The sequence below is a fragment of the Larimichthys crocea genome, chromosome VII (assembly GCF_000972845.2).
Source record: "Larimichthys crocea isolate SSNF chromosome VII, L_crocea_2.0, whole genome shotgun sequence".
NCBI classification, from domain to species: Eukaryota; Metazoa; Chordata; class Actinopteri; family Sciaenidae; genus Larimichthys; species Larimichthys crocea.
Genome location: NC_040017.1, coordinates 5,018,434 through 5,045,412, shown reverse-complemented (window position 1 = coordinate 5,045,412; position 26,979 = coordinate 5,018,434). Strand labels below are relative to the sequence as shown.

General features: G+C 43.7%; 1 protein-coding gene across 1 annotated transcript; it reads right to left on the bottom strand.

Annotated features, from left to right (window-relative positions):
- Positions 1–4: 4 nt before the first annotated feature.
- On the bottom strand, positions 5–26,033 carry LOC104920878 (large neutral amino acids transporter small subunit 4). The gene is made up of 14 exons (XM_010733264.3): positions 25,869–26,033; positions 22,994–23,215; positions 15,750–15,957; positions 15,604–15,659; positions 15,325–15,401; positions 8,757–8,849; positions 8,493–8,626; positions 7,866–8,077; positions 5,159–5,302; positions 4,611–4,737; positions 4,380–4,512; positions 4,014–4,087; positions 3,720–3,843; positions 5–3,627 (listed from the first exon to the last, which is right to left on the bottom strand). The coding sequence occupies exons 2-14, from the start codon at positions 23,151–23,153 to the stop codon at positions 3,466–3,468; spliced, it is 1,704 nt and encodes a 567-aa protein (XP_010731566.1). The 5' UTR covers positions 23,154–23,215; positions 25,869–26,033; the 3' UTR covers positions 5–3,465.
- Between the last annotated feature and the right edge of the window lie 946 nt (positions 26,034–26,979).

The window sequence follows — 26,979 nt, the reverse complement described above, 5'->3', positions numbered from 1 at the left end:
TCCATACAAATTATTGTGTTTATTTTGCTTCATATATTGATCTGTCTTTTTTTTTCTCCTTTCATTTCAAACAACATGACTTGAAATGTCAATGATAATGGCTATACTGTGGCACGAGACAAAAGAAAACCAAATATACAGTATAAGACGATAAAAAATACACATTCTCGTAAACATCAGGAGGAACAAACAGAAAGCTTAATAAAAGATAACAAAGCTAAAATGGAGCATGGTAGGTAGAAAAAATACAAAAAGGGTACATGCCAGGGGAGGGGAAACAAGGCGTCTGTGTTCTAGTCACACACCAGCATCACGCAAAAACACCCAAGAGCTAGGATTCATCTGCAGAGAATAAACAATCAATGAATACATCAATCAATAAATCAAACTACTGTAGAAACTCTATCCTAGGAGGTTGGGGTGAGACAAGGGGAGGTGATGGGGACAGAGTGAGCTGTTTAAGGTATGGCAGTGAAGGAAAGTGCTGATTGGTCTCCCATTTTGATGAAGATGTCACCCGGTAACTCATCACAGACAGAGTTATCGCACCATGTTTCGCGTGATGTCAGTTCACGGATGCTTGTGAGCTGATTTTGGCATGAGTCACCAGGCAAATGAAAAAATCGACGTCCATCATCATCCACATTCATAGAGCGAGCTGGACTAAAGCATCTGTATATCTGTACCCGTCTGTCATCACATCATGTCAAATCACAGGAATATTAGTTACAAGACACACCAGCACACTACAAGAGATACACTCTACGGAGTGAAATTAGTGCAGTACTTAAGTTTTGTTTTGTGAAGTGGAAAACATATTTCTGTGCACAAATTTGAATCGTTGTATCTCTCAAGTACAAAACATCTGTGTAACGTAGGGGCATGCATTACAGTGTTCCTCTCCCCCAACTCCTGGAGATTCTTTCTCCAGTTCATGCCCCAGGCAGAGCTGGGTATCTGAGCTACCTTACTGAGTCTGCTGCCCCCTACAACAGAAACCTGGATAAGTGTCTGTTCTTGATTCTTGATGAGATTTGCACTTTAGAGATACAGTGTAAATGTTTGGATAAAGAATGTGATGATAACTATCTGTCTGAGCTGATTTTAAATCCAAAGTTTTGGTCATAGACTTTGCTCAGGACTTTAATGTCTGCCAAAAATCTATGACCAATGCATAAATATGCATCACTTTTATTTTTAATTGTCTTCAACAACCATTTTGCAGGCACGCACAGAAATGTATGAATGGGAATTTAGATTTTCATGCAAACATTTGAATTACAGATGTCTACAACTCTGATTGGTACGTCCACGTTTACGAAAGAGCTGAGAGACGAGCCTCTGCCACACTGTCCGTGCACATAAAGGCGATATAACGAACATGTGAAGCAATAGTTTTTTTCTGTGAATATAAAAAATAACAGCATCTTTCCCATGTTCTGGATTAAAAACCTGCATCTGAAGCTCTGAGTATACATTCTTTACATCATGCAGCCATCCGTAAGCCATGCACTTGGGGCGTGGGACAGGCCGCTCAGATATACATGACTGAGGTCCATTTCTAGAAGTCTAAAGTGCATCGTGTGCCATTCGTTTCTCACTTAGTCATTCATCGGTAGCGCCTGATGGCGACAGAGGCTTGTCTCTCAGCTCTGTCACCTGTCATCAGTAAACATTTCAAGACATGTTTGCAGACATATGGGTGGATGAAAGTGATAGATGGAGGGAGAGTGGGACTGGGTGTGCCACATCCTGCCTGGATCCACTCCTCCCATCATCTGTACACATAGAGAGGCACTCTGAGGGTCATGGCTGTCTTTGGAAGTGCCTCTGTGAGTTACTGCCAGGCAGGAAAGAATATCTGAGGAGCGTTTTTCTGTATGGCACTTGAAGGCAGCAGGTTGAATCAGACGTCTCGGCACACTCCATGCTTGTGTTGAGTCTCGTTACACCGAGAACGTGTCTTTATCAGCCTGCTACCATCAAGAAAATCTCCCTTTGTGTCTGTGAAAGGTGAATTCAAGTCCCAGAGCTGCTGCTGTGGTTGCACAGAAACAGCTCTTGTGAGTAATTTGATGGCATTTAGTGGTAAAATGACAAAAACAAACGAAAACACGTGAAAAACACATTTCTGTAATTCAACTAGCACCTTTTAGATTTAAAAATACAGTCCATAAAGTGTACATTTACCTGTCTGCGTGTGATTGTATGTCAACGTGTTGCCCAGCACCTCACAGAAGCACTTATTGCTACAATGAATCAAGCGTGGCGAGCAGAACGAAGCAGAGGCTCCGCCTCTCATCATGTCTGTCACCTCTGTCCCATCTTCCTGCTCTAAACACACACCCCTCCACCTGCCAAGTCGACGTTCAGATCACGTACAGGGGAACAAAGATTCAACAATACATCTGCGATCATATTGCAAGTAAATACATTTTGAAACACAAAAAAAAATCATGAAACAGACCAACATGGCAAGATGTGTGTGTGTCTGACTAAAAACTGTAATATAGGACCAGCACTGTGCCTGGTGTCATGCTGTGTAGTTTATCTAAGTTTTTCTTTCCCTCACACTGCATTATGCAACACACACACACACACACACACACACACACACCCACAAATGCTGCAGTGTTTTCTTTTCTAACTTGTCGGTGCTGAATCAAAAACCTGGTCTGGACTGCTACAAATACTGCTGTCTGTTCAGTTAATGCCCTCAAGGCACAAGAGGAAGCAGAGATGCAACAACCAAGGGTGCCTCTCGTGTGTGTGTGTGTGTCTGTGTGTGTGTCTGTGTGTGTGTGTGTGTCTGTGTGTGTGTGTGTGTGTGTGTGCGCCATTTGAGGGAGATGACAGTTTCCTGTGTATCATCAGCCAAACCTGGACTGATGAGAAAGCAAAGGTCGTCGTGGTTACTGCTGTACTGTCAGTTTCTGTGAGGTGACTTTAAAAACATTAAAACAATACTGTCACTGAGATATTTCTACAATTGTCTACTCGTTGTGGCTTCCCATTGGCTGGCGTCTTCTTGTTGTTTTCTTTTGAGAACTGGCAGAGGTTAAGCCAGTCAGTGACAGGTGTAAAAATAAAAATGACAGGAGTGAAGAAAAGGTGTGTATGAGGAGGTATAAAAAGTCTGACACTGCATTTTCTCCCATAAGTCTATCCTCTCCTCAGTTCGGAGATGCAGGCTTGAATAGGTGTGTGTTTGTCACAGTATATAGTGTCAGAGAGGGTGAAACTGTGTGCCGCAGTGGTGTGCAGTCACATCTGACCCCATGATGGCAGTACAATGGTGTGAGTGTAAGTGTGTTTATGTGGAATGTGAGGGGTCTGAACTGAGAGAGGTGCTGCAGCGGCAGGGAGGACAGGGTGAAGGAATTCATCACACAAGACCTCCGCCACTCTCCCCTCCCCTCTCTCCTTCTCGTCGCGTGGTGTAGATCGCTCGTCTTCCTCCCCGGTCTAGACAAAGGCCTCGGGCTTGCTGCCGTTGTTGATCTGGACATAGATCTTGGGATCCTCATCGCGCTCATCTCTGAGGCGCTGGAGGTGGCGGCTGTGGCACAGCAGGTAGAAGGGGAGGCAGAATCCCAGCATGCTCAGCGCCAACAGACCCACGTTCACCTGAAGACGACGCGAGAGTCAGACCAACATAATGATAGTTCAAATGTCTAAATATGTTCTGTGATAATGTGCATATATTTGTCTCATCTTACCCAAAGAGGGTCTCCATCCAGGGGTCCCACCATGGCCATGAAGAGAGGCTGTTGGAGCAGGGCGAACAGAGCGCTGATCAGGGACTGCATTCCTGTCAGGCTGCCAAACTGTGAGGATGGGTACCTGGATGGGAGAAACAACGGTAACATGTTACAGATGGTATATGGTCACGTGGGTGTAATGTTGGTGTAATGTGGTATACGTAGCAAAAGGTATATTCTATGGTATATTGTAACTACACAATATGACTATGTATTGTTGTGCCATTATATCTGAACATGTCACACACTTACACAGCAGCATAGAGGCCTCCGACTGCAGAGTGGATGAAGCCTCTGACAATGGTGTGCAGGATAAAGGACAGAATCTGCAGAGGAAACATGAAAAACACAAGATATATTTTCCATTAAGTATCAGGTCGAATCACAGAGTTGGCCTGTCCTCACTCAGAAATAGCTTTCATCCTTGATAAATGAGGATTCAGTGGGTAAATAACACGCAGTGACTTGTTTGTCCAGTAGGTGTCGCAAAAGTACTAAGAAATATCAGGAGCTGCATTGGCGTTTAAGTCTGAACATCATGTTCATCTCTCAGTGTCTCCTTCTCTCTGCAGTATTAACTGTATGTGTGTGTGTGTGTGTGTGTGTGTGTGTGTGTACCTGGAGGGGTAAGTTAGGGATAATGCAGGTGACTCCGAAACCAACCAGGAGTAGGTTGGTGAAGATGAAGGCTCTGGTGGCGTTGACGATCTTCTGAATCTGTTTGGCAGGGCGACGGGGCTGACCAGGCTCCCTGATGGAACAGAACAGAATAAAATAAAATAGAGTCAGGATGTTTCTTTTTACTTCTTTTCTTTTCTTCTGTGCAGCGGTCTGTGCATTTATCCTCACCTCTTGACACTTTTCTCGTTCTCATCCTCGCAGTCTTTCAGCTTCCAGTCCATGACGTAGCCAATCACGGGAGAGGTGACCAGACACAGAAGCTGGAGCACGCCAAAGATGGACGTGTAGACGCTCACTGAGAGATAGATGACAGTACAGACAGAGTTATTATGTTTTTAATGACATGCTTTAAGCAGTCTGAAACATGAAATGAAGAGTATGAAGAGACAGGTGAGGAGAATGCCTGAATAGTGTAGGTTGTTAGATCTTTGTAAGTTGAGCCTGAGGTCTCTTACCCACTTGCATCTTCTCCACTGCAACAGCAGCATGAAGCCAGCATGACAGGAAAAGACAAAAAGCCAGAGAGACAAACGGAAAAGGAAAGACAGAGCTGTGTTAACGACAAACAGGCAGTTTAGCTGAGCTGAGCAGAAAGCAGCTGAGAGACGACTGTTAGGTGTGTTAGAGCACGAAGAGAAGGTACAAAAAAAGTCCTGAGAGGAAGTGAACACCCATCCATCTGATGTTAAAGATATAAAGCAACCGTTCACACACACCTGTGCTGAGGTCTCCCTCCGTCAGGGACTCCAGGATGGTGTTCATGGCCCCCATGTAGAAGATGAGGCGAAGCTGGGTCACGCACATGGTGATAAGACTCAGCAAGAAGATGGGACTGAAGATACTTTTCATGAAGGACTGAGCTGCAGAGGAAATGAAAGAGGAGAGGGTCAGGGTTAGATCACATCAGTTTGCTAATACATCAATGGTGTGGGACCACCAGGAGTCTGACATCGCCATCCATAGAGCCACTGCATGATGTTCATTAGTACAGAATCATGCTCCCAGTTTTGTCTGCAGGTTATTTCTGCCAGTCACTGCATCTCAACACAACCCACGCAATCTCTTTGAAGCTTTCATAGTCTGCAGGTAACACAGCAGCAACCTGCCTGTTCCTGCACAACTCGTCCTCTCTCTTTTCACTTTCTAATCTCGTTTCATGTGATGGAAAACTACCCAAGTGTGCGTCCCTCCCAGAGTAAGTCCGCCGTTAAGATGGAGGGGAAGATACTGTCATCTAAATACTCCCACCGGCCCTGGGGCACCACAGTAACAGCGTTCTTGGAAAAGTTGATCATTAATCGAAGTCGTGAATATAAATGGAAATTGGACACAACTGCCCATATGGTGAAGCGCTGGACAAACCAATTCAATGTTGGTGCGCAGATGGAGCAGATGGGTTGATTACCCAGAACAACAGGTATCCAGCCGAGGAATTTTCTTACCTTAACCCCCTCTCCGTATCTCTGCCTCTGTCAGAAATATATATATAAGAGTTGTTCTGAGCGGAGGGCTTGAATGTCTGAAACAATTTCACCGATCCATCCTACAGTTCACTGGTTTGACACTAGTCTCTGCATTGATTAAGGCATAACGCCATGGAAAGCAGCCCAGGAACAATTACCTCTGAGACTCAAAAGAAGGCAGGTGACAGCCTCGAGACAAAAAAATACACAGCATGTGTAAAAACTTGTCTGCACATCCTCCAAATGTAGTTTACATACCAAACTAGTACACTGTGGCCACAGCTATTTGTGCTGGTACAGCTATTTGTGTTTGCTGCTGATGATGGAATAACAGAACAATATGTTCAGATTCAGATCTCAGGAGGAAAATAAACAATAATTTGAATATTTTGAGACCTCCACAGCTGAGCCAAAACTGGAGAGAAGTGAGAGGGGGTACGGGTTTGTGTGTGACAGTGTAATATGGGCCTCTTTAAAGCTGCTGACAGACGGAAAGTGTCCATTTGTTATGAATCCAACCATGGGTATCCTGACAGCACTCAAAACACACACACACACTTAGCAACAGACACACACACACACTCAAACTGGCTGATGCTTGGCCTTCAATCCACAACATTGCTTTCTCTCAGGCTCCCTGCCAGCACACTGTACACCTGCTGAGAAGCTTTTCTAAGAACGGGATCCGTACCAATTCCACGGTTCATTTGGTACCAAAGAGGTCAAGAGGTGCACCACCCCCCTACTGGGAGTTCCTGACACCTGTGTAGAAAAGCCAGGAGGGCCTGAGGAGGCTCAGGGGTGTAGGGGTAACAGAGGTTAGGTTAGGTTAGCTTAGTGAGGATGTAGGGCAGAGGTAAAGGGGTTAAAGGATACCATAGGGCTATAGGGGGTATTTGTGGACAGATGTAGGTCAGGTCCTGAGGTTTTATGTTTTTCAGAGCTGAGACATGATTCTGCTACCATACAGTAGATTGACATGTAGCAGTACTCCATATTATTCCTGGAAATAAATTCCTGGAAATTTTAATATCCTGAAGAGTTTACGTGCTACAGTTACACAAAAATAAGACACTGGAGTTGTTGTTGCATTGATTTTTTAAGGTTACTTCTGACCATCGTTAGACTCAAAATGTTTTAAATTAACTAAAAAAACAAACACAATTAGTTTTTTTTAGTTTTTTTGAGTTGTGTTTCTGGCCATTTGAAGAATCTGAGGGCAGTATTCGCTCTCCTTTTAGCTTTGTTTTGGTGCCAGGCAGGTAGCATACAATGTGTTTTTCAGAACTTTTTCCAGACATCATTATCCGTCCAACTAAAAGTGGAAAAGAGTTCATTCCCTTTGACGTCAGTTTGATCATTTTATGTGATGTAGGATTATCAGTCATTGTTATATTGAATTGTGTCAACTATACTAAGCTCAAAGCTAATTGTGATGCTCATAATCTTACAGACATCTGTGCAAGAGAAAGGAAACAGCTTTTTTATGACTTCTCCCAACGGAGACCTTTATAAAGTACTTGTCCTCAGGAGGACTGTGGGATGGACATGCTGTCTGGAGAGCCTTTGTCCATCATTGAGCTTTCAGACAATCTGGCACACACAGAGCAGCTCTCCTGCCCTCTTTATTCAAGCAGCAGACAGGCTCTTGACATGCAAGAGATGAATATTCATAAGTTAGGCAAAGGGAAAACAAGAAATAGTGGGACTGCCTCTGCTCAGGACCCAATCGTTTGAGCACAGGGAGCGCTTATGTTGACTTATCTGCGATTCTAAAAAGCAGCTCTCACAGACAGCAGTGACATTGTCTCAGAGGCATCCTGGGGATTCCAGTTTTGATGATCAGATAGCAACAAATGCCACCAGAAAAATGGGCTCATACAGAGAGAACGCCAGGAATCTTCCAAGCAACACATACATCTCAACTTTGAGAGCTAGATCTATTCTGTCTCACACTTACTCTCCTCCTTGGCCTGGCACTTCACCTCCAGGTCGACGGTGGACAGGCAGAGCTTGTTGGCCTCCTGCGTGGCCAGGTCTTTGGGCTGCTGATGCTGCTGCTTTATGGAGTTCCCCACGCTGAGACGGCGTCCCACAGTGGTCACTTGTCGGTAGAACTGCTTCCCTGTGATCTTGTGGTCAAAGCCCAGCCAGCTGAACTTGATCTTTACCCTGAAGGAACAGAGGAAAGGGAGGAAGGGTGAATTATGAGCACAAAATACAGAAAAAACATCAGGAGAGAAAAAGAGGAAAGAAGGTAAGATTCAGGTGATTGAAAGCAAAGCCGGTTGATCATCTGGTTTTATGGTCTTTCCTGTCTTTAGGGCTCACTCGGCTCCTGCTGCATTACACAGGGATTTACTGTGCAGGAGTGTGTGAGTATGGATGCAATCATACACATGCTGTAATGGAGTGATCTCTGTGGAGAATGCAGGCCAGCTGGGCTCAGACAGAATCCACTTACAGCAGGTATAACCTGAAGTTAGCTAAAAGCTTTAGAAAGGCTGCTTAACGCTGATAGTTGCAGGCTATGGAAATGTGTTTACACCTGTGCGTGTGTGTGTGTGTATGAGAGTGTCTGCCTTACGTGAAATCCATGTCCTCTGGGCCGGGGAAGGGCTCCAGAGGCCAATTGACGAAGCAGTTGAGGAAGACGAGACAGGCGCAGGCGGCCCAAACCATGAGGATGGTGATGAAGGTGGCACCTAGATCGTAGATCACCTACAAGACAGACGGCAAACAGACATATCATAATGGAGAATCAATATCCCATTCTGTGATGGGAGTGTTCATGTTAGAGCACCATCTTTTAGGGGAGTGATTTTTGGGTTAATCAAGAATCGAGCGTTACCTTGATGCCGGGGAAAGTGACAGCAGAGGAGGCGTAGGATCCGATCATCAGAGCGATGAAGGTGGACCTCAGGTCTCCAAACATGTTGGGGAGCTATAAAGAGCGGAAAGATCAGATCAGGTTATTGTTGCTGCACATAAACATAAACATGTGATGTCTAAAGATTTAAAACAAAGTGGAAAATCTGGATCTTGACCCACGTTAGACATTTAAATATGATTAATCTGACTGTGAAACACCATTAGCCCGGGGCTTCAAGGAGAAAAATCAATTATCCACTTAGTAAAAGCACAGACTGGTCTCCAATTTCAGTTTGGAGGAAGAGAAAAAAAAGCTTTCTGAAGTGTGTGACATCAGCGATGGAACCAGTGCTCTAAGTTATTGACTACTGACAGGCTGGAGTACACACTGTACTGTGCTGTCTGCAGCAGGACGTTACTCCCACTGTTTTTGTTCCAGCATTTGCTACAGAGCGGAGACAACAACATCTTGCGCAACAACGCTCAACTGAAGACAAGAGCAGATCTTAACTGGGTAACTTGAGTGTGTGTGTGAGCAACATGTGGCCTGTCGATGATGTTCAGTGATGCCATCTGGAAAATATATAAGTCTAACATGGGGGAGAGGAAATCAAATAACAGGGAATGAAGTGGGACACAGGGAGCTGAATATTCGCGTGTAACATAATTGTGGGTCAAAAATAGCAAAAGCTACACTCCAATCATCAGCCCACCCCGCACCCCCCCTCTCCCATTGTCCTCATCTGTCCATCTGACCGTCCATCCGGCCGCTGAGTTCACAACAGGGGTGCAGCTTGTTAGGCAGCCGCTTGAACCTGTTCACCCCAGAAAGTCGTCACTCCCCAGATTAATTAGACCAAAGGTGAGCTGCAAAGATCTCTACGCCCCCATTACTGTTTCTTTGTTTCTTTGGCAGCATTCAACTGGAAGCATCCAAGTTATGACACTTTACAGGAGGAGGCTGAGTGACACACATACATGCTGGGGGTACAATGGGCGACCTTTGGCCCAGTTGCTGTAGAAGACAGGAAAAGGAGAAAAAAGTCCAGCTCGGCTTGTGTCTAACTCAGCAGATTTGATGTGGTCGTGACGAATGCAGAGTCAACAGGTTCAGATTTCCCCGACGGGCTTCTGTTACTTCCTCCATCCTGTGACGAGAGGTCTTTTTCTATGAGAAGTCATTTTTCAGAGCTTTATTAATAGCGGCAATATTGTCAAGTAAGCGTATTAATATATGCATCAATGTAAAAATTTGTAATGTGTTTCATACAGTCTCTTGGTCGCTACAGTTTCCCATTTAGATTCCAGATATTCAGAGCAGACAAAGGAATAAGGCTGCTGCAGTGTGGATGAGTCAGTCCCTAACCGCTCTGTCAGTCATCGCCTTGGAGTCTCTCCCACTAACACACTCGGGCTTATTTATACGCTCTGGGAACAGGTTCATTTGGAAGCGGAGCTGTTGCCGCTGGCGATCGTCTGCCGGCGCACAGGTGAGTGGGAGAAAACAACAAAAATCACGTGCGAGAACACTGCAGAGCCAGAACGGAAACCTCAAACCATCTGTGTGTGCAGCAGCATGCCCGAACCAGAGCAAGGAGAAAAAAAACATGTCTAGTCCTTGTGATGCAGAGGGTTGGCACAATGATGCGGTTGCGTCAAACGGGAGCTTCTCTGGGTTACTAGGCCTGAGTCACAGTCAGCTGCTGAGACCACTGTTTCTCTAAAAAAGGTCAACAAATGGTTTGTCAGGCTAATCGTGAAAGAAGAAGTAGGACTTCGTCTGCAGCCTGAGGATAAAGTCAAAGTGTGCTTAGGGGAGGAGCAGCTGTCAGGCTTGATGAGGAGCAGATAACAGTGTTTCTGTAGCAGCAGTCAATAACACATCAGTCAGTAAGACAGGATTGTTTTGACTGTTTAACACCACCTGTTGTGACTTCAGGTGTGAAGCAACTGACTGTAACCGTGACTGTACACAGTCACAAGAAAACAGACATGATGGATGTGAAAAACCTCTGAAATGTTATAAACACACATTAGAGGTGATCTTTTGGGCCTGTGAAAACCTTGTGTGTCATGTTCTGGGTAGGGTCAGGTTCCCTTAAGTTCATTACCAAGAAAGTGAATTCTTCGAATACACTGTTGTCAGTTAAACAAGACGAAGAATGTACGGCCACGTGCCGTGACGCTAGATGTTGAGCTAAGCATGCTAAAATTCGGTAGTTGACCTTAACACAAAGTTCTTCCGAGCTGACGGGAATGCGTTTAGTTTATGATCATAAAGCTTCTGGTTCATCCTCAGCTGAACATCAATGTGTTTTAAACACATTTCATGCCAATCTGTCCTAGTGTTGTTGAAACCTGTCCTTGTGAGGAAAAAGGAAAACATCAGGGATCACTACCTCTAACCCTAACCTTAAGTCATTAGGATTCATCTCCTGGGGACCATGAATGTCTGCACCAAATTCATGAAAATCCATCCAATAGTTGGATAGAGTCACAATGCTAGCTACAATCATTGCCTGTGTTTCTGAGCTGTCAGGGTTCGGTATGTGATTACGTTATCCCTTATCAGAGGCATTCCCAATGTTTGTTTATGGAAATTTCACCTTATTTCCGATTATTTACCTCATTAGGTCCTTAAATGTATTACAAATATTCACCCTGTTTGTCTCTAGGGGAAACAGTGAAGGGAAAGACGTGTGTGCAGACACCTCTTTAAAATAATAATGTCCAGCCATCTACTTTGTCATTGCTTCTTCCCTGAATAGCTCCTTTGTTAGTGCTGCGTTTACAGTGTATCCAGGCAGATAGTGGCAGGGTACACACACACACAGATGGGCTCAGTGTTTGTACAACCACTAAAGGTCTATTTTAGCTTCAGGGCAGTCACCCGGAGATAAGAGATCGGGGTTCAGCGGCAGGGTTCGGTCGAAGGCAGGTGCAGGTGCGTTCACAAGTACGCGGAATCATTTCAGGGTTTTGTTTAAACAGTGTCCAGGTAACTCAGTGTTTAATGCAAGCACCAGTGTTTGTTATGACTCAGCATGACATTTTGTTCAGGATCGTCGCCACACGTCCTGCAACTTGTTGGTGCTCTTAAATGGTCCTGGATTCGCCAAACAAAGAACTTTTGAAAGAGGACAGAGCCAGCTAATGAGCAAATATTGTCATGCTTAGAGAATATAATGAATGTGGTCAACATCACACCTGTCAAACACTATGTTAGCATTGTCATTGTGAGTGTGAGCTCCACTGTGCCTCAGAGCTGTGAGCAGTGCCACTACTGTAAAACATGTTTTTTAGAGTAACCTTGTTAAAACCTGTTTGGGTGAGAGCGCTGAATGTTATCACTGCAGACAAAGGAGACGGATGGTGTGTACACTGTACACCATTTGACCCATTTATACATAATGAGTCTGGAAGTCTGGAAAAGGATCCTAAACTGCATCTTTGTTTGTGAATTCACCGATCTATCTGATCGCTAACCAGTTTAGATACTTGCTTAGTCAAATGCTTTCCAAATTACTGCAAACTTTTTGGCCATCCTGCAATTTTGAGAGATGACAAAGAGGCCTGTGGAGTGAGAAAAACATGCTGAGCCTAACGTCAGGTGGAGGAAAGAGGAAACTCGAGTCTTTTGAGAGGGAAGAACAGAGAAATGAAAGGAGGAAGAGGGTTTGTTGCTGCAGCAAAGTGGAAACTTCAGCCAACCAGCTCTGACCGGTCCTGCCCTGATGCACAGGATAGGAGTTTATCCGTCATAAAGAGCAGCCAAGCAGCCAAAACGATTAGCAAACATCAGCAGACGAACACCCGACCGCATACCTCCATCGACCTGACGTCATCTTTTGACTCAAAGCAGCTGATTTTCACACCAAAAATCCAAAAAATGTGCAGGAGGGTTTCTACTCTGAGTTTTTGAAAGGGTGGAGATGTCTCGAGTGTTACAAATGTTAAGACCCCTCTGTGTCTGGAAAGTATGTAAAAAACCCTAAAATAGAGATCCAGCAACTTCACAAAGCCACTCGTGAGCCTGAGATCAGCACACTGTGGCTCCGATCTCAAATTACTGAGACCCCCCCCCAACATCTCCCTTCCCCTCATTTCATGTGGTCACGTGTAGTAAACAGAGCATGTACTGTACATCTACCATCTCGCCTTGCCATCTCCAGCATGGTAAAAATAGTCCACAGGCTGCTCTCATTCCTTCACAATTTTCACAACAAGAAATCACCTCTTGTTCTCCTTCAGCCACACTTTGCAGAACATTTAGATTTTGCGGCTAAAAACCACATAAACAGGGGGAATCAGTGAGCCTGTAAGAGGTCCGGTGACACCATAAGAAATGAGGATTGGAAACGGAGGAGATGAACATTACAAGTCATCAGACAAGTACACCAGGGCAGCGAGCAGACACCAGGAAACAGAACAAAACAGAGGGGGCTGCAACACATGCCTCGAACAAGACCAAGAACAAGAGGAGGGGCTTTGTAACTGCCTGTGGGTGTGGACATATATGTACATATGTGTAAGAGGGGGTCTGTTCGGGAACATTTCACATGACAAAGGAGAGAGATTCTGTGTAATATGAAGCTGTTTACAAGCACCGAATGGGAAGGGATGAGGAGCAGAGAGGGAATTAACCAACCCGCCTCTTCCTTTTTCTCAGCTTCTGTACTTCACGCCATTTTTTTTCCATCTACAGGACGCTGAATGCTGAGTGTACGTCCACAGGAGAAATGAGGAAGTCAAGAGGCAATAGATAAAGACAAAAAAGAACAGTGGAAGAGAGGAGGGAGCCAAATGGTCCATTTTGAGCTCATTAGGAGGAGAAGAAAAGAAAGAGATCTCTGGTTTTAGACTAAAGTTACTCAAATGCTCACACACACACTGGTCACCCTGACCTGAGGAGTTTCAATCACCCATAATGCCTAAGAACCTGACTCAGAGCTTTAAATAAATATTACTGGCACTTATTAAATCTTAATCTCTCTCTCACACACACACACCAGACACACCAGGGTTCTGCAGGTTTTACCACATTTTTAATACCAAAGGGAATTTAATACCTGTTTCACAATCATACGGGAAAAGTATTAAAGTGTGATGGAAAAAACAGCCACATCATTTGATATAAAACATTTAACAATTCAATTTAAGGCCTGTAGACACCTTGAAACACACACACACACGCACTGATGTAGCCGTACAAACAAAACATTTGTGGTGGCCTGCAGGGAGTTGTAACTCAACTGTGGGTTAGTGGCCCTGCCCTCACAGCTAAAACAACACACAAACACACTGACAGCGCTGACATATAGTAACATACAGTAGTCTTGCATGCAGGTCCGGCCTTGCTGAGCAGCTGAAACTGGAGAAGATAAAAACAACCAGACTGAGACTAAAAGAAGGGGAGGGGGTGAAACCAGCTGAGCAACTTCGTGTGTGTGTGTGTGTGTGTGTGTGTGTGTGTGTGTGTGTGTGTGTGTGTGTGTGTGTGTGTATGTCAGTTAGGGTCTCAGTTGGCAGCGTTGGAAAGGAAACAGCGAAGCATGGGTGGAGGAGCTCTTGACTCCCCTGTCGCTGCTTCCTGTTTGTCTCCTCGGCGACAGCCTGTCTCTGCTCTCTCTGTGTGCTTTGTGATAAAGCGACAGATATACCAACCGTGCATTAAGAAAGTAATGTCAGCTCTGATTTAAAGGTCATGATGCAGGTCAGAACTCCTAATTTTTTAAATAAAATGCACCCTCGACTTCAACACGAAGTCTATTCTGCTGCTGGGGCAATCACACATCTGTGGACGTGCACTGTCAACATACACACACACGGGTGATCCATGTGTCCTTGCACGGTGAAATAGTAATGAGGAGAGGTCTTTTTCTGGCTCTCAGCCAGAGCAGCGATGAATAATAGATCACTAATGCAGACGCACTCTCTTCCTATGTCTCTCTCTCACATGGCCTCTCCTGTGATGCAGCACTTTCTCTGACTGATGACGTCATCCTGACCACTGGCTTTTCCTCACTGCATCCCTCTCTCTCTTCTTCTTCCCGTGTGCACACATCGCTGAGTATCGCTCTCTCCCTGACTCCTCGTCCATCTTTTCAAGTGTTCCTCCTCTCTGATGCATCTGTCTTTCAGCCCGTCTCCCTCACTCTATCCACTGACCCTCTTGTTTTGTCCTCTCCTAACCGGCGTCTGCTGCTTTCATTTCACAGCAATCCAATCCACTGACCCGACTCTCACAATTTCTATTGAAAATCTCTTCATCCATTTCCACTTTTCCTCTTCATTTCCCCTCTTATCAAATCCAGATAGGCTAATATGGTATTCTTCACTTGTTTTTCTCATTTTTTTGACCTGTTGGCTGCTAAATACACCGACTGTGAACCTCATTAAATTGCATGTTGAACGTCATTCACACCAAAGTTGAACCCACTTTTAGGCAAATCCACCAATCACAGCACTTCCCTTGAATTGAATCAGTGATTTTTAAAACAAAATATAAATATGAAGTATTGAAATTTTAGTATAGCTTTTTAACTCACCGTCAGAGATGTGAAGGTCATGCACATGCCTCCAAACCCATTCATCGCCAAAGCAAAGAAGATCAGGATGGACAGATCTGCAGATTAAAGACACAGACAGATGTGCTTAATCTGCTGACACGAAGCGACTCCCTCACATCCCGTCTGATTGATTTAAGCGTCGCTGCTGCATCAATATACTGTATGTGACTTTGCGTGAAGGTATGTATGACCTCTGAGCGAACATGTGATGTAAAACGTGATAAACGTGACATATGTGAGATGAGTTGGGGTACTTACTGTTAGGATCACTGGCACCGTAGGCGATGAGGAGGCAGGAGAAGGCAAAGCAGGCACTGGGAACAAAAGAAGCAATGGGTATGAAGGACACTACATCATATATTGTCAAGTGGAAAATGATTTTAAATTTTCTTCTCAAGCCTCACCTGCCCAGAAGTCGTAGCTTCCGTGGACCATATTTATCCATGACGATGCCCATGGGTAGGGTGATGGCAGACAGCAGGAAGGAGCCCACAGTGAAGGCCAGGTTCAGCATCTCGTCCTGGTCCTTGCAGATGGTCCAGCCATTCATCTCCAGGTACTCCTCAGCTGGCTCCAATGACGTGTCGGAGAGGTTGAGGCTAGAGCTGTTGTCTGAAAAATGACAGCAGGGAGGAAAATACTTCAGATCGAACTGTCAACTGTTTTCAGTTTCAACTTAAAGCAGCACAACGCAGCTATACTGGAGATACCAAACCATAACTTTGAAATTCTCTATCTGCACACAACATACTTAAGTTAACAGACCTGTCCAGAGGTTGAAAGTATCTATGCATATTTATATCCATACTGTACTATGCTACAGTTCTGAGGTACCTGCACTTTACTGCAGTGTTTCCATTATATATCCACTACATTTATTTGACAGCTATAGTTAATGAATATGTTTGTCTATCAGTTTCAACAGCTTTTGGAAGCATTGCATAGCATTTCGCACATAAATTCATAGCCCCAGCAGGATGAACCCTACTGACTTTTTGTCTCGCAGCCCATGGGGGGGGGGCGACATTTTTAGGTTACTGTGAAATGTATTGGGAACTATTGGATGGATAGCCTTGAAATTATACATAGCTATTCATGGTCGCCAGAGGACAAATCCTAATAACTTAAATCACCATCATCATACTGTCATACTGCACAGATCGTTGTCATTTTCTCTGTTCAAGAAGTGATCACCATGAAACAAACCCAGATAAGAACCAGCTGACTTGTTCAGTCTTTCTACAGGTTTCCATTTGATCTAAAATAAATGCTGCTCAGTAATTCAACAGGGCTCATTTCTGGTATTGCTCTTTGAGGTCTGATCTTTTACCTTTACCCCCCTCCCTCTCTCAGAGCTGAGCTGCTGATCCAAAAAGACTCATTAAAAGGTCAAGTAAACGAACTGGAAGGAAAACAACACAATACGGGGTAAACAAGTACCAGAAATAGACACATCTGCCCCCCCTGCGTGGTGGAAGGGAACTCTCTGTAACAGTTTCACAGGCATTGCTCTGCTGATTCACTGGAGCACAGTCCACTGAGTTCATGTGGACTATTTTTGTCTATATGTTCTATTAGACTGTTGCCTCTGGTGAAACTGCGCTGGTATCAACAGAACAGACAGTCAGATAGACAGACAGACAAGGGACGGAGAGGAGGGCAGAGGGAGGAAAACAAGTCCTCACTCTCCTTGACTTGTTTTTGGACAAACTGCCAGAGCAACAATAGATACCGACTCAGCAGTTATCACATGTTTAACGTCTGGAGGAGGGAGGGAGCTATAAAGAACTTAGTCATCAGAGAGTGTTTTCTTCATCTCAGGCCTGGGGGCATGTTGTCAACAGTAGCTAAAGTCCCGGCCGGTCTAATAAACAACAGAACTGAAAATCTGCTTTTGCCGCTCGGTTCTTAAAGGAGTGTGTGATTGTGTGTGTGTGTGTGTGTGTTTGTTTGTTTGTGAGCCAGCTTAAGGTTAAATGGGGGAGGAAGGAGGTGCTGACGCTAGTCTGTGGGCTAAAAGGAGAATTTGGAGGAACAACAGGAAGCTTTTATGTCATATTACATGCATCCCAGTGCAGACTGTGAGGATGCAAGTAGGTGAAAGGTGACAGGGCTTAATGAACATCTGATGACTGCTGTCTTGTTTTTAATGCTGCCACATAAATTCACAGAGGGTTTCACTCGAGCTCAAGAGCATTAAAAACAACGAGCAGCTGCAGAGGGGACTGATTCGATTTATTTTATGATCATTCACAGGCGCTGTCATCCATTTTACTCAAGTAAACCCTAATTAAAGGCTGAATCAGCAGAAAATTAACTTACAAAACAATCTTCACATTCATTGGAAGAAGTACTCTGTGAAGAGCTGGGTCTTCAGGACGTCTTGATTGTGTCAAGCTCAGCAAACAGAGTTTGTGATTGTGTGAAGAAACTGTCAAACACTGTTTCCAAGGATATGGTCAAGAAAGCTTCCCATAAACATCCTTCACATCAATGGATTATCAAGAAGTAGAACTTTATTAATCCTCAATTGGAGAAATTCTATTTTCACTACAAACACACACACACACACACACACACACACACACACACACTTACAGACTTATAGACATGCAAATGTGGAGAGACAGTGGAGTGATGGGCAGCAACATAGAGGTGCCCCGGAGAGCAGTCAGGGGTTTGATGCCTTCCTCAAGTGGACCTACACAGTGGTGAACTGGCACCTCTCAAGCTATCGGTCCACATGTGCTGGACTTGAACTGACTGAGCTACTGCCACTGCAGTTATCTTTACTTTAAGGTTCTTGGAGAAAAGTCTGGGGGCAACTGGACTTGGTTGTAGATCTGTGACGATGTTTCACTTCTCATCCAAGAGGCTTCTTCGGTTCTGACTAACTGGTGGGGCAACACAGGTATTTAGCATCTCCTCACCTTGACAACTCAGATGAGAGTCATCACAACAACAAGGAATACTGACAAACCAAGTGGAAACAATGGCCTGGTTAGTGATCCCAGCAAAAGCTAAATAGTAGTCATAGTCAGTCGGAACTGAAGACAGCTATTTGATGAGAGTTCAAATGTCTTTAGTGATCTACAACCAAGTCCAGTTACCCCAGATTTAACTCTTCTCAAAGAAAGACAAGCTGGACAATTGAGACTTCTTTACTATCATGATCCAAGTTCAGTTTTGGACAAATGTACAGTATGTAGGAGAACACTCCATGGCAATCCATCCAAACATTGTGGAGATATTTCACTTAATGAATGTTCATCCCCTGGGGATAATGAATGTCTGATTCATCCAGAGGATGTACATATATTACACTGGAAGCAGATAAATTTGACCTGCAGGCGATGTTTAAAAAAGTCAGAGAATTGGGGTTCATCCTCCATGGATCATGTCCAATTCAATACTTTTCTAGATATTTCATTGTGGACCAAAGAGGTGGAACGATACCTGCAGCACAGCTAAAAACCCCAAAATATGGGCATTGGTATAGTGTTCAAAAGCTCTTTGTGGTGAAACCTTTCTATTAATATGGAGATTATGTTGCTCTGTGCTCTCAGGCTGGTATTTGGGGTGTATCAGAGCAGTAAGTGCTGACTGTTGGACTAAAGAAGATAGAGGCATCGGTCCCTGAGCGACCTCAGCTGCTGACTAATCAAACGGCCACAGCAAACCTGAGTCAATAAGGGACACACAACCAGAGGCAAATACACTAAAGGGCATGAAGGCTGACTTGGTCTTCTTGGTGAAACACACTGCATACCTGCCATCTTTCAGAGGGTGTTTCTCGTATATGTCAACACCTTTTTGTGTATATGCCGAATTCCTTTTTGCTTTTTGTTTGCTATATGTGTCACCTATACATACAGCTGATGTCAAACAGACTTCTACAGAGTTGGTTTAATGATTAATAGGATGTACTGACAGCTTTGTTTCCTTGGTTTCAAAGTTGTCTGTGTATTCACCTGTAGATAGCACCTAGATACACAACCTAGCCTGATCACGATGATATGAAGACAACACACTGACAGAAGAGTGATTACAGAGGATAACAGGTGGAATAATGCAGACTCTTCCTGGTGATTAGATGGTGATAAAAACTGCTTATATAAGGATACAGTCATTTGTGTATCTAAAGCTTCAATAAAACATTAAAACATTTAAGAAGAAGAAGAAGACAAATACATTTTGGTTTCCATTTCTGTTTCTGCCTGTCAAAACACTTCAACTATTTAAATCTATTGTTTTAATTTGGCAATGAGGTACATTCTGTACACATTGACCACAAACATGTTTTTTTAGCGACAGAGCAAACAGAGTAAAAACGCCCACTTCTTCATCTTTCAGAAGCATCCGCGAAAGACTCAAGCTGACAGGCTGACAGGGAGTCGTGAGATAAAGGAAGGCGGAAGAATGTACATCTTTTTTTTGCATTACGTGACACATAGACATGTATACACACACACACACACACACACACACTCTCTTTACACCACCACCAGCCACAACCCAACACCCACAGTGTCAAAATAGGAACTATGAACTTTTAGGAGTGGTTTGGTTGTTCAGAGCTGTATGCTAACTAAACAGCAAATGTAAACAGGGTGTGTGCAGGATAAATAATTTATAATTTTATAATTCATGTGACTTAATTTACATTGTCTCCAAAACACGTCTTTCTCCCTAAGTGGCCTCTCTGTGTTACCACAAGAACAAATACACCTTATCTGCTGTGGATTTCATTGTAAATCATCAGACGTGCTGCTGCAGAAGGTGACATGCATGGCACCAACATACTGCAGTGATTTGTTTCCTCAGCCAAACACTTGAGTGTTCACAATGTGCAGAACAACTATCTGCACAGAGCGTCTGACAGGGGTTAGAGGTTAGGGTTATCAGACCCTCAATACAGTTGACCTTCTTTCCTGTACATATATGCTACCTGCTAGCTCGTCTATGTTGAAAAATCAACCAAATTTTGAGAATAGATAAAACTGACATCTTAAATTAAATTAAATTAAATTAAATTAAATTAAATTAAATTACTACTACTCTCATCTACATTTATGGTTAGCTAGCTAGCTATTTACATCTGATAACTAATGTCTAAGCTAATTTGAGACGTGACAATATATGTATAATCATGTCTTAAGTTAACTAAACTAACTACTAACACTAAAGTACTAGGTAACTTCCTAAGATCTACTATTTTGCTAACTTTAGCTACCAGATTAGTAGGTGTTTTAATACTATTAGCTAACATAAAGTGTATTTTTATCTATTATTATATAACCATTTAAATAAATGGTTGTTATTTCTGTTGGCTGAGGTTCTGACTGCTTGGTCAACTGTGACTGAAGCACAGCATGCATCAGGTCCTGTGTCCATTAGTCTGATGGAAGTTCATGAAAGGACTGGTTCACATTTTCTCACAGCTCTCCCAGAAACAACATTCAGATTGCTGTACTTGTTCCTTTTGTCAATACTGGCCGAGGAGTTCCCTTCCTCATGCAGTTCTAATGTATGAGATAAGAGACCAAATCTACAGTCCTTGTTTGAGCTCAGCTGGAGCTAATATGAGGGTCTGCGTCAGTCACATAAAGATCATTCAAAATTCAAGTCTAGTGTGAAATTCCCTCCTTTGCACACAAGAAATGATATATATTTACACACACTGACTACACTTGCAAGAAAGACCACCATAAGCACATACAGTATGTATATGTGTGTGCACCTTGACCTGAAGTTCCCAGCCCTAGAAGTAAAAAACAAAACTATTGAGTTAACTGCAGCACAGAGAGCTGTGAGAAGAATGTATCCTGTCAGATATAACAGTATGCCTTCACAAACATTAATGGATTATAAGCTTTCATTCAGACACGCTGTATCCACCCATAGAAGAAAAATCTACAGACATACAGTGACGGTGTTCTCAGATAAGGTCACTGTTTGAAAAAGCTTTAAATGCACAAATGAACCCAGCGAGGCTTTCATCACTGCTCCTTTGTGGGGCATGAAGAAGAGAAATTAGCAGCAGAGACAAAATCTGAGCATCAAAGAGACAAAGTCAGAAAACAGGCTGTGCGATCACAATCAGAGCGGACGTTGAATGGTCTCATTCACACATCATCCTGCTGCCTGGCAATGGAGACAACTCCAAACCCAGCTAAGGGTGACCAACGGCGACGATGAACTGTCGCTTCAGTATGTTGTTGTAATGTTTAACCTACGTTGCTACTATGGCAATCGCTGGTTACCGAAGCCCTCATCTAATTTTCTAGCAGAAGTAATTTTGTGTCATACAGGCACAAACTAATAACAGCTCACTGAGAGCTGCAGCTCCCTGCTTCTCCTTTGATCACGGAGAAATGAAATAATAATAAAATAACCTAATCTGATCTGTCTGTTGGTTTGTTGTGCCGGAGCACTTCCTAGCTGTCTTTGGAGCTTGTTCCGAGGCCTGCCTGCCTCCCTGCTGCTGCTGTATTGACCTGTTTTCCTTGAGGAAATCTAAACTATTGGATCAATAAGGATCTCCTGTGTTGGTTAAAATGAAGGCTACTGCTTCTCTCAAGGGTCGCTGTCCTCACTGGGGACATAACATACACTTTAGTGATATGATCAAGAGCTGAAGAATAAAAAAATATGAAGAGGAACCTGCGTATTTCTTGAGAAAGACTGTATGTTCATCCCTAAATTTTTATTTCACCACACCCATTCAGCAAAAAGCACCCATGCCGTGTCGCAATCAGTCTGTTGAAAGCTTTTGGTTTCTCTGAGATACTCAGGGTGTCGTCATGCGAGGTGGACTCATTAACCTCCCTTTGAAAACCAAAAAGCCCAGAATGAGGCTGTGAGATGAGCTTTTTTGCATGACAATGAATGAAAAATGTTCATGTTAGCAACAGCTGGCCACAATTGACCACAGATGAGTTCTGCTGCATATGTTAAAAAAGGTTGGTGTAGCAACTTGAGGCTACTTTACCTGCTATTAGCGTAGCACACGTTTCATTCTGATTTTATTTCTGAATTTATCGAAACTGTCAATCAGTAGTCTGGGAATGTTCAAGTAATGCAATGCTAAGATGCTTTTTACGTAGGAAAAAGCCAGATGAGGTGGTCTGGACATCTAATTAGAATGTCCCACCTTTGGAGGTGTTCTGGGCAGGTCCAACTGGGTCCCAGAACCTGCTGGAGGGACTATATAGACCATCTAGCCTGGGAACACCTCCCAGAAGGAGCTAGAATTTTTTTTTGTTGGGTGGAGGGATGTTTAGAGCGACCCGACCCAGATAAATGGAAGAAAATGGATGGATGGAGCTGCTGGCTTAATCTTTAACAATGAATATTTTACAAGATAACGAGTGTATTTTATGAACTCATCATATGTGTTTTCATGTAAAATCTGAAATCTAAAAACTTGTCATGAATTGTAATAGATAAATACAGTGGAGGTAGAAGTGTAAAGTGGCATATAAGTAAAGCACAACTACAAAGTTGTGGTTAAATGTAACTGATTGAGCGTACTGAGGTAATTTTCACCTCTAATGTGGTCAGAGCATCCTGACAGTTCTGCAGCCTGCCTCGTCTAAAAATTCAGCTGCCCTCGTTAAACATGATAACCCACATGAAGACGACTCACCCGGCCCTTTGCACAGGTAGGAGTAGAAGCCCTCAGACTTGAGCATTATGAGCAGGGATCCCCATCCCAGCAGCACGGCGGAGAAAAGCAGGTTCTCGATGACTGCCGTCACCGCCATCCACCAGCGGCGGGAAAAGGCTGTGGCCAGGGTGGGAGCCATCTCAGCTGGGTCAGAGGTAGTACTTCACTGGCCTGACTGGAGGTGAGGGAGGCTGCTGGAGCCTGGAGGACAAGATCAGGATGTTAAGAATTATTGTGGGGTTATAATGATAGCAGATAATATGTCGTCGACAACATATAACTATTAGAGATATGACCATACTATGAACATGTGGGCTTACATGTTTCCAGCACTAGCGTATTCTTGTTTACCTACTTGTATGTACATAATAGTTATATGTTTACATATGTCATTGAGCTCTGTTGTCTTTGTCTTTAGCTGCATGTTTTTCTATCTTTCTGTTGACTGTGTGTAAGTGCAACTTGAAACCAGTGTAAGCATCCTCATATGCGCATATGAACGTGTTTTGTGTGACTCTCTGGTCCTGGATCCTACACATTTCTTTGTTCTTGCCTCATGATAATGGTGGAAGCCTGGAAGACTCCTATAAACAGAAAACAGCTGAGGCTTTCAAGGTGCAAACCCCTCCTATTAGTATTAAAACTCCCGCCCCCTGACATCTCTAATTGGCTTGAAGGTTTTACAGGTCTTCTCCTATTGGCTGCTAGTGACGAGGCTCGTGCAGCAGCTACACGTGAGGCTGGTGTTGCATTCATACCCCGTGGGGGAAGACTACAGAGACTGTATTTATTGTTAGAAAATGATGTTTCTACTCAGCGTTTACATAAAAATATCAACATAACCGTGATATATTTGATGTTTAACCTAATACTTAAATATAGACACGCCACCTTTCTAAATTTCGACCTCTAAAAATGACAGATTTATAAATTTACCTGTATCCTACCTTAATTTAGTGATAAAATACATGGACAGGACACGACAAGCCTGGATGTTTCGTTGTCTGTAAACATGAACATAAATGTTTCAGTCTTGCGTGTTTGTGTGTCGAGAGTCAAAAAGCTACTTTGGTTAAAGAAAAAAAAAGTGTCGGTTTACAGAACACTCCACCGCACGTGAATGCAGCGCGAGTTTCAGCCGGTTCGAACCAGTGCGGCGCGAGACTGTGTGTGAGCGCTCGCGCTGCTGCCGTTATACGCTGTGATGTATTTAATGAGCCGCGTCAGTTCAGCTGATTACAGTTCATTTAACAAAATTAAAAAAGATGTACGCAAAAACAACACGTTGACACAACTGTGTTTAAAACGAGACCTAATGGCAATAATTCGTAAGAATGAACTTTACTGTAAAAAATAATTAAAGTCTTGATAACAAGTGATGAAATGTTTTATCGTGTGATGGGTTAGCTGTGAACTCATACAAACATGACCTGGACATACACGATATAAATGACGGTGTCATGTACAGCGAACTAACTTGAGAAAAACAAATCTCCTGAGGCCGTCCTGCTCTGTGTGACATTATTGTTTTTGTCTGAACATGAACTTGGTGTCACTCGTCGCCTCCAGCACTGAGAGGACCGCGAAAAACAGACGACAGGACAGCCTCACTCCAGACCTGACTCGGATGTTGAGTGTTTTTTAAGCTCGCTCTCTCCGCACTGTGAACAATAAGATAAAGTATTATTGCGGCGAATGAAGAGCAGCGCTGGAACTGGTCTGAACTGGACTGAAATCAGCCCCTCCACCACCTCCACCCATCCCTCAAATCTGCATCTCCAGCCCCCTCCCAGCGCCAGAGTCAAACTAGTCACAACAAAACACCGGTGATCCGGTTGGTACTTTCAAAATAAAAGTGTAATCACTGCTGCTGTTGCTCTGGAAGGAGTTGTGAGCAAGAAATGAAAATATATATATACACTGCATGTGAAGCAAACCTTAATTTAGGTCAGTCCTAATTTGAAGTTTGTATCATTATAATAAAGAAAAATAAACAGAAAACGGTTAAAACAGCGTCAATACAGTCAGAACACACAATAATAGGCTATAAAACTTGGTCGTTTGAGTCTTTTAATAATTAAAAAACAACTGATAATAATAATGATAATTGATGCAGGACGGTTTTGAGTACTTTAATGCTTTGACACCAGAGTAAGAAAGACAAAATATTTAGAGAAACTGAATGTTTTTCTTCACTTCTATAAATCTAAATTCATGCTTTTATCTTGAAGGCAATTTCCGGTATCACTCGCATTGCTTCTCGGTATCTTGACGCGCATCGCTGCGAGAGGCGCTCAGCTGTTCAGCATCAACAACAGTGCGGACAATTTTACCATCCTGCTGCTGAAACAAAGACACTGAGCCAGAAACTGAATGACAACAAGAGGCTTCCAGATAAACGGAGTCTCGCCTGTTCACTGAACGCATCACGGCTCTCTGTGACATCCAGCTGTTTTTGATTTTATTTTTAGAAATAAAATCAGAACTTTCAGACTGTCGTCACTGTACCCGAGAAACACAGACACGGAAGAAGTGTTCGGTCATGATGATGCCAATGAAACAAACCGTGACAGTCCAGCTTCACCTGATGTGCACCAATAACACAGATGGACTGATCGATCAAAGGATGATCGATACAAACACTGATAAATAAAGTTGTTGCAGCATCAGTTTCCGCTCTGCAGCCGTTCAACTGAAGCGCAGACACATGGAAATAAAGGCTCAGAGTTGGAGCAGGCTGCAGATCTACATGTTGATGGAGTTTCCTCCACTCAAACTGTGACTCAAAGCCCGTCCTCCTCCTCCACCAGTGGAGCGCCCGTGTGTCAGCATCCTCGGCGCGGACATCACCTACCTGAGCCTGTGGATGTCAGGGACAATGGAAGCCGCTCTCCTCTCTCTCTGTCAGATCTGCCTCCTTCACGTCCACAAACACCCCTCGATGATGAACACACAGGCGGTGGTGGTGGTGGTGGTGGTGGTGAGAGCTTCACCCGCAGGACGTCTCTCTGGTTTCTTTGAATCACTATTCCTCCTCTCATCCCTCATTGCTGCCGATTTATAGCAGCGCAGACACAAACACCGGCCGCTCCTCATTGGCTCGTGGCTGAGCTAGAGACCAGCAGGAGCCAATCAGAGCCCGGCGATATTACATGTGTGTTGTTTCTCAATACCAAAAAAAAAAAAAAAAATGTTGGTGGAAACAGATTCGGTGTGTTTGGACACAGGCTGAACAGCTGGCACAGAAGACGGCTTCAGAACAATGCAGTCAGCATGGCAACACAGGAGTGTGTTTAATTATGCAGGTATGTTAATGAGTGAACATGAATGGAGAATGTTTTGATGTTGACTTTGTTATTTATGCTCCTAAAGTACAGAAAGAGGATGTTTATGCAGGCTTGATGAATAACAGAAGCATTTTGGGGACAACGGAACTATTCTGGGCTCCAATAGTTTCTAAACAGGACAAAGGCTCTGCAGGGATCTTTGTTCTGATTTGCCACTTCACTGCATGAACCTGCACCCAGTCAAACTCTAATCCTAATTCTGTGTGTGACAAACGACTGGAGGGTTTATATGACTGCTGCTGCCGCACCTACACTCTATATAAGCTGTAAATCCTCCCATCAACATATGCGGTGACTCACTCTTTCACTTCCAGCTGCACGCTGAGGGTTCCCATGGTCCAGTGGAAAGGACGAGGGAAAACAAAAAAAACAGAAAACACTGCCGAGGGCGACACCTAGTGGCTGCTTCGCACTGCAATACTGAGGAAGTCAAAGTCAGTGTAAAGCACACCTGCAGATGTTCCCCTTTCTTTTCTCTGAACATTGTGGACTAAAGTTCACTGACACTGTGGAGTCTGAAAGAAATGTTTGACCTGCAGCTGAACATCAGCTCTCTCATCAAGATAGCCGGGCAGAGGATGGGCACAGCGCCCGGATCTCCATCATGGAGTCCATCCT

Coding starts and splice junctions, on each gene's coding strand:
- LOC104920878 (XM_010733264.3), bottom strand. CDS start 23,153: ATGGCTCCCACCCTGGCCACAGCCTTTTCCCGCCGCTGGTGGATGGCG. Junction 8,078..8,492: donor CCAGAGGACATGGATTTCAC/GTAAGGCAGACA, acceptor CTGTTCCTTCAG/GGTAAAGATCAAGTTCAGCT. Junction 4,513..4,610: donor AACGAGAAAAGTGTCAAGAG/GTGAGGATAAAT, acceptor CTGTTCCATCAG/GGAGCCTGGTCAGCCCCGTC.